Source organism: Hemiscyllium ocellatum, chromosome 9 (genome assembly GCF_020745735.1).
Source record: "Hemiscyllium ocellatum isolate sHemOce1 chromosome 9, sHemOce1.pat.X.cur, whole genome shotgun sequence".
In the NCBI taxonomy this organism is placed as follows: domain Eukaryota; kingdom Metazoa; phylum Chordata; class Chondrichthyes; order Orectolobiformes; family Hemiscylliidae; genus Hemiscyllium; species Hemiscyllium ocellatum.
Genome location: NC_083409.1, coordinates 77,112,588 through 77,121,125, shown reverse-complemented (window position 1 = coordinate 77,121,125; position 8,538 = coordinate 77,112,588). Strand labels below are relative to the sequence as shown.

Sequence of the window (8,538 nt, the reverse complement as noted above, 5' to 3'; positions counted from 1 at the left end):
GCAGGGCGAGATGGGGGCAGGGCGAGATGGGGGCAGGGCGAGATGGGGGAAGGGCGAGATGGGGGAAGGGCGAGATGGGGGAAGGGCGAGATGGGGGAAGGGCGAGATGGGGGAAGGGAGAGATGGGGGAAGGGAGAGATGGGGGAAGGGAGAGATGGGGGAAGGGAGAGATGGGGAAGGGTGAAGTGAGATAGAGTGGGGTGGGAGAGAGAGCTGGGGGGGAAGAGAGAGCTGGGGGGGAGAGAGAGCTGGGTGAGGGGAGAGAGAGTGGGGGGGAAGAGAGTGGAGGGGCAAGAGAGTGGGGGGAAGAGAGGGGGGAGAGAGAGAGTGGGGGGGGGAGAGAGAGTGGGGGGAGAGAGTGTGAGGGGGAGAGAGAGTGGGGGGAGAGAGAGTGGGGGGGGGAGAGAGAGTGGGGGGGAGAGAGAGTGGGCGGAAGAGAGAGCAGGAGAGAGAAAACCTGAGAGAGCACGCGAGAGACGGAGATAGAATGTGAGAAAGAGGAGGAGGAGAGTGGGAGAGTGTGTGTGGGGGGGACGACGAGAGAGAGAGCGAGTGTGGGGCAGGAGAGAGAGAGTGAGTGCGGGGGAAAGAGAGAGCGTGCGAGAGTGCAGGAGAGAGAGCGCGCGGGGGAGAGTGCGCGCGGAAGAGAGAGAGAGCCCAAGATAGAGGGAGAGAGAGTGTGGGGGAGAGTGAGTGAGAGGAGCAGAAGAGAGAGTGAGAGCGAGTGTGAGTGAGAGGTTCAGGAGATGGAACGCGGGGGGGGGGGGCGCGGGAAAGAGAGACAGACAGACAAGAGTGAGAGAGAGAGAGAGGGAGAGAGAGAGAGAAAGATGTTGGTGCCACATATATAACTTGGAATACAATACTGATAACCTGTCAAGGCCATCAGTAGAAATACGCTGTTGTGGTGCAGCAAAATATAAAAGGCCCGTTACTACATGGTTGCAGTTGCAAGGTAAATAACAACAGACCAGGAAGGCATCTCATTGTATGTAACAGTGAGTGTGATTGCCTCAGACAATTGGGATGCAGGTTTATTCACACAACCCACCAAAAACAATAACATTTTCATCAACTGTAATAATCTGGAACAAAATCAGAAATTGCTGGAGAAACTCAGCAGGTCTGGCAGCTTCTGTAGAGAGAAAACAATTAAAAGTTTGGGCCCAGTGACTCTTGTTCAGAACACCTTCCCTGAAGGAGGGTCATTGGAGCCAAGACATTAACTCTGATTTCGCTCCACAGATGTTGCCAGACCAGCAATTTCTGATTTCCAGGATATGCAGTTCTTTTTTTTGTAATGATTTGGAAGTGTGCTAGCTGGAAGAAAGTTGGATGAGACAATTTTGTTTGCCTTTTGCAGTTCATAAGATCAAACTACAACATTTTTATTGTAGTGACCTAAGTAGTCAGGTTTTAGCAGTTGTAACACACCACTAATTTCAGTCTCATTATTACTTCTTCCCATAGCACCCTCATTCATTAATATATAGTTTCCTATTGATTCGTGTAACATTGCCTTACCTCCTCAGTTAATCTTCTAAAGGTATGACCATCAGACAAACCAATTTCAGGTTGCTGTTCCTGCAGGAGTTTCCTTTCTCTTTCATTCAGTGGATTAATATCAAGATGATTCACTTCCTCTTGTTGCTGTTGGAATCTTCCCTTCTTAGTTTCCTTGTCCTAGATATGAAGCATCCATGTTAGGGGATAAAGATTCTCTCTTTGTCTGTTTGAATACCCATCAAATGAACAAATTATCCACTAGTTAAATTTGCAGTGTCTTTTTATTGTTCTGCAGTTAGAACATCAAGACAAATGATCTGCAGGGAATCAACACTTCTGTAAGCATACAGTACTGCATTGCAAGACTCCATATGTATACTTTAATGTGAAAAAATTTGGCACGAAGAAGGAAGGCGTTTGATGAGGTGAAGAAATGTCTAAGGAACTTAAATATTCAATACACCTTACGCTACCAGCGACGTTATGCTTTAACCACGAAGGATCCGAGTATAATTTTAGATCACCAGAAGAGGCTAAGGAACTTTTAGACTCGTTTAAATAAATTGTAAGAGACGATTTATGTTGGCTTGCCTCTTCCACACTCCGTGGGGAGAAGTGGATACTTTACTCTACTTTACTTTTGCTTCTGGGAGCAGGGTTGTCTTCCCTTGCTATTTTATGTTATTATACTTAACTGTAATTTGTTGGAGTTGTAATTTTATAGTTATGTGTGTTTGTACGTGGCATTGATGTTATCAGATATACTCAGGTATGGGTGGGGAGGGGTGGGGGTGGGGCGCTCACTGTTAACTCTAGCTCGGTATTATATCTAAATCCTGTTAAGGAGCGCCCGGGTCAAGGGTGGGACACTGTTTGGGAGAGGATATGGTGGATCTTTAGAAAGGAAGTAAGGCCCCCTGAGAACAAGGGGGAGGATCTCCATTCAAACATGTTTTTTTTTGTTCTTATTGTTTGGAAATAGTTTCCTTTTTATTATACTGTTATGAGTGTATTAGAGAACATTTTCTCTTGTTTGAAGGATGTAAGTGACTTAACTATACACTCTGGATAATTGTGGATTAGATTAGTAGTTAACTGAGTTTCATTGTTTTTCTTTCTTCTTTAGTAGTATTCCTTTGAATTTTGATGATTATATATTTAAGATCTATTTTTATATTAATGTTTGTGCTTGAAAGTTCTGTTTATTTTTGTAAATCTGTCAAAATATTAAATTTCTAATAAAAATATCTTTAAAAAAAAGAAAAAGCCATTTTGTAGGACAATGATACTGAACTTGTTAGCTGAGCAAGGTTACCTCATGACCTTTTCACTAGTCTTTCGTTAAATGTATTAGCCAAAGCAAATTGACCATTTGGCCTGGCTGGATCAAGGTTTCCCACTTTGCTGTGCATGTAGCTTAAACAGACATGTCACTGAGTTTCACTTCCTCTGCAAACTTTTGCCATTTTGTTACTGCTTATCTGCTTAAGGATGTGCGGCATTTTTGTAATTTTAATACCAAATTCTGTACAACGACAACTTGTTTTCAGCAATAAGGGGAGTAGCCTGAGAGCTGTCAGGAGTAAGAGCTGGCGCTGCTACTCTGCTAATGGTTTTAGAATCTTAGCTCAAGTCTGGCTTGTAGGTATCTATGTTATAGTGTAATATTGATGCCATTGGTAAATAAAGGTAATAATTGAAACTAAAAAAAAGTGAAAAAATTTGGATAAGTGTATAAATTCACAGCCAGTGAGCAAAACGTTAGAATCTAATACTAATTTGTAGTTTAGATATATATCCTTTAGAAACAGTCTGAAGTGACTTCAAATTCATTTAGGATTAGGATGAACGCCAAAATTAGAGGTTAGTATTTAGGGAATATCTTGTGATGCACACTGAATCACATACACACAGCAATATTATGCACCTCAGTTCGCAGTCTCTGTGTACACTTCTTGCATTTCCATTACCTATGCAAATTCAGAAAACGAGACAGTTTCAGAGGCATGAGAGAAGATAGGATGGCAATGGTGGCAAGGATGAGACAAGTCAATTCCAGCATCACCAAAGATAGTTGAAAAGAGATTTGGTCAATGTGTTCAAATTCATGAAACAGTATATGTAGAGAGAATACATACAAAGAGAAATTATTTGTATTAGCAGAAGGGAAGAGAATCCAAGGATTTGAGTTATTTAGATTAGATTAGATTACTTACAGTGTGGAAACAGGCCCTTCGGCCCAACAAGTCCACACCGACCCGCCGAAGCGCAACCCACCCATACCCCTACATTTACCCCTTACCTAACACTATGGGCAATTTAGCATGGCCAATTCACCCGACCCGCACATCTTTGAACTGTGGGAAGAAACCGGAGCACCCGGAGGAAACCCACGCAGACACGGGGAGAACGTGCAAACTCCACACAGTCAGTCGCCTGAGTCGGGAATTGAACCCGGATCTCAGGCGCTATGAGACAGCAGTGCTAACCACTGTGCCACCGTGCCGCCCACTGGCAAAAGAAGCAGAGGCAATGTGATGTTACCATCTTTTTAATGCAGTGTGATTAGGATCGAGAAGGCAGTGTCTAAATGTGGCTCTCAAATGGCATTAGCTAAGCAAATGCAAAGAATAAAATGTGCAGGGTCTTGAGGAATGGGAATGGGCAGCTGCAGCGCAGTCAAGCAGCAAAGTCACTGCTTCCCTCTGCCACCAGACCAGTACAGTCAAAGAGTATGCAGAAACACTTTCTAACAAAGCACTCCTGGTGGGAAGTAGACTTGGGACCTCTGGAACAAAACTGTGATCAGGTACACAGGGAGGAATACACAATGGAAAATCATTCACAAAGGTAACATCAGGTCCTCATCTACTCAGGGCAGCAGTATTTTCAGCAGAAACTTGATTAACTGAAAATTATTTTCAGCTTTGGTTAATCATTTTCCTTCTTTTACTTAGTACTGCTTGCTTTAAGTAATCATTTTCCTGCATTTTGGTAGTGGATGACGTTATATTGCAAACAGCCAAAATGTAGCTGCATCCTCAATAAAATTAATATGTTGCCAAATCTTTAATATTTCAAGGCAATGGTTTCAAACTTGACCTCAGGATGCTGCATAACACACTTACACTCTGTTAGGTCTGTTGATGTGTCATATAGAATTGCTACTGGACTAGTCATCCAGTGACCCAGATTGATGCTTTGGGTTCATCAGTTTAAATTCCATCATGGCAAATGGCAAAATTTGAATGCAATAAATCGAGAACTTAAAGTTCATCTAATGGCAACCACAAAATCATTGCCAATTGTCATTAAAAACCTATTTGGTTCATGAATGACCTAGGAAAAGAAAATATGCCATTGTCACCTAGTCTGATCTACATGTGACTCGAGATCCACAGCAATGCGGTTGACTCTGAAATGACCTTTCATCTATTCAATTGTATCAAACAAAGCTTTTAAAATTTTTTTTGGCTGTTTAGATACATCAGAAAAACAACTGGGTGAAGACACGAAATGGAAGATTATCCTGATAATGTTAGTATTGACCTTGTTGGAGAAATAAAGTGCTTCAGAGCTTATATCAGGGGATGATATTTAGAGGTGTTATGGGTCCAGTGTCCCATCTTCAGAACTCCTACTATCGGAAGGCCATCATTAAAGTGTGCAGAAAAGATTTAGTAGGATGCTACATTGACCGGAAGATCTCAGTCACAAGGAGAGGTTGGATAGGCTGGGACTATTTTTCACTGGAGGGTAGGAGAGTGTATACCTGGTAGAGGTATATAAAATCATGAGAGGCATTGATAAGGTAGATAGCTGACAGAGTTTCCCCATGATAAGGGTGTGTAAACCTAGAGGGAATAGATTTAAGGTGAGAGGGGAGAGGTACAGAAGAGTCGTTGGGGGGGGGGGGGGGGGGGGGGGGTAGAGTTTTTTCACACAGATGATGTTGTGTGTATGTATATGGAACAAGCTGTCAGAAACAGCGGATACAAGTGGAAGTTTCAAGTGGAAGTGAATACAATTCTGTCAGTTAAGAAACATTTCAACAACTACACGGATGGGATAGGTATGGAAGGAAATGGACTAAATGCAAGTAAACATGATTAGTTTAAATTGTGAAAACTGGGTGGCATAGGCAAATTGAGCTGAAGGGTCTTTTTCCATGCTGGAGTCCTCCATGACTCTGTATGCATCACTGATGCCACAAGGACCTGTATCAAGTCAGTCAAGAAAATATTCAGAGTCTCGATGAGTGGTGCTGGAAAAGCACAGCAGGTCAGGCAGCATCCGAGGAGCAGGAAAACCAACATTTTGGGCAAAAGCCCTTCATCAGGAGTACAGCTATTCCTGATGAAGGGCTTTTGCCCAAAATGTCAATTTTCCTGCTCCTCGGATGCTGCCTGACCTGCTATGCTTTTCCAGCACCACTATGATCTAGACTCTGGTGTCCAGCATCTGCAGTCCTTGTTTTTACCAAGAAAATATTCAGTTGACTTTCCCTAATAAGTGAAAAGGCAGCTCTCCTTGAGTGTAACAATATCAAACTAAGGGAAACGTTATTGTAGACAAAAGTCTTCAAGGATGAATGATACTGCAAGAAATGTTGCCAGCAGGAAGCATCAAGTTCAGTCGGTACCAATATTATACATTATTTCTGTTCCCGTGCAATCTCACGTTATAAGAAAATTGCATAATTTGCTGCACCATCCAAACTAGTGGGGCCTGAATCGTATCATAGCCAATATGGGTAAGTTCGCATTCTACAAATAGTGGTCAAAATTCTTCAATTGCGTTAAAGCCAAGTTTCGTTGAAGAAACAGGTGTTATAGCAGAACCGACTGTACGCAGAAAGTAGTAAATATTGTTGTGCAACATTTGAGGACATCAGTGATATCCAAATATCTCAAAAGAAAATGTTTTAATTTTATTGCAGACTGTATTGCTGTTTCCATTCAGTAAGTGATCATCAGTGTATTTGCTTTTGTTTTTGTAAATTAAAAGGTTTTCATATATGCAAAACATTAAAATCATGAACTGCTTTCATTTGACAGTATTTCAAAATTCAAAAAGGCTTGAGAGACATTTTGAAGTTGGAATACTACATTTTTGTTGCACCTTCACCACTGTTTATATGCTACCAAGTGATACCTAGATCCATGTAAACCTCATCAAATACATTATCCTCATTAACCCTTCTGAAAAGAATTCAGTCATGTTCATCAACACAGATTATCCTACCGATATGCTTAATTGAGCTCTGCATCCAAATGGACTACAACGAGGATAGCAATAAGTGTTAAATGTTTAAAAGTGCAAATATAAAGCTTCATATTTCTACTTTCATTGCCCCTTGTGTTCAAATAATACTATTTTTTGGGGAATGTGATGAATCTTCTGAAGGTCGACACAGCTTTGCAGATCATTATGTCATATTTGGCCCTGCTCCAAAGCAGGAATGGCTGAAGGCCTGGACACCACAAAGGCTGGGAGCCCTGACAACATTTGACTTCAGAATGACTGAAGTGGCGCTACAACACAGGAATCTACCTGGCAATGTGGATAATTTCTAGGTCATGCCCTGTCTACAAAAATCAGGACAAATTCAGTCCAAACAATTACTGCACTATTAGTGTAATCTTAATGATAAAAATGATGGAAAGCACCATACACATTGCTATCAGACAGCACTTAATAAACTGATCACTGACATACAGTTTGGGTCTACAGCATCCATTTCATCTTTTGACCTCATTTGACTTTGTTCCAAACATGGAGAATTCAAGAGGATAAGTGAAAATTATTGCCCTTGACATGAAGGCGACATTTGCCTGAGCTTGGCATCAAGCAGCCCTAGCAAAACTGAAGTTAATGGGAATTGAGAGGAAAAATCTCCAATTGTTGAGTCATACTAACCAAAAAGGAAGATAACTGTGCTTCCCAGAACTTCTCATTCCAGATACATCACTGCAGGAGCACCTCACAAGACTGTCTAAGACCCAACCATCTTCAGTTGTTTCATCAATGACTTTCCCTATTCCGTAAGGTCAGAAGTTGGGATGTTTGGCGATGATTGCACAATGTTCAGCACCTGTCAGATACTGAACCATGGCTAATTGCAAAAAAACTTGAAAGGTATTTTGGTTTGGCTGATAAATTGCAAATAACAGTCGACAACATATCACATGTATGCCAGGCAAAAGCCATCTCCAAGCAGACAGAATCCATCCATTATCCCTTGACATTCAACGTCTCACCATCACTGCACCCACCCCTCCTCTTCCTCCTCCACCACCACCACCCACCCCGCATTAAAACATTCTTACAAATGACTAGAAACTGAAGTGGACTAGCTGTATGAATACTGTAGCTTCAAGCTGGTCAGAGATGAGAAATTCTGTGGGACGTAACTTCCTAAAAATAGTCCTCAACAAGGCACGAGTGAAGCGTACAATCGAATAACCCCACTTGGCTGGATGACTGCATATCCAACAACATCTAAGGAGGTCAACATCATCCATGACAAAGCAATCTACTTGATTGGCAACCCATCTGACACCTTAAACATTCACTCCCTCCACCACTGACACACAGTGGCTGCAGTGTGTACCAACTACTAGATATAGTAAACAACTCGCTAAGGCTGCTTAAACAGAAACATAGAAAAGAGGATTAGGAATAGGGCATATCACCCTTTGATCCTGCTGTGCCATTCAATATGATTATGGCTGATCATCCAAGTCAGTACCCTGTTCCCACATTCTCTCCAGATCTTTAATCCTTCTAGTCCTAAGAATTAAATCTCACTCTTTCTTGAAAACATTCAATTTTTTTTTATCTCAACCATTTTCCACGGCACCTTCCAAACCTGTGACCTCCACCACCAAGAAGGACAAGGGCAGTCGATGCATACAAACCTCATGATCACCACCCAGCCACACCACATTTTGATCTGAACCATATTCATATTCTTTTGCTGTCAGTCAAAATTCTGTGACTCCTTCCCCAAAAGCACTGTAGGTATACCTA

The 8,538-nt window shown here is 41.9% G+C and overlaps 1 protein-coding gene across 1 annotated transcript in view; it reads right to left on the bottom strand.

The window, feature by feature from the left end:
- Nucleotides 1-8,538, bottom strand: part of ccdc17 (coiled-coil domain containing 17) — a 75,510-nt gene that overhangs the window by 56,235 nt on the left and 10,737 nt on the right. Inside the window, exon 2 of the mRNA XM_060829587.1 lies at nucleotides 1,525-1,683. Coding sequence (XP_060685570.1) covers nucleotides 1,525-1,683 — 159 coding nt within the window. The remainder of the gene's footprint in view (nucleotides 1-1,524; nucleotides 1,684-8,538) is intronic.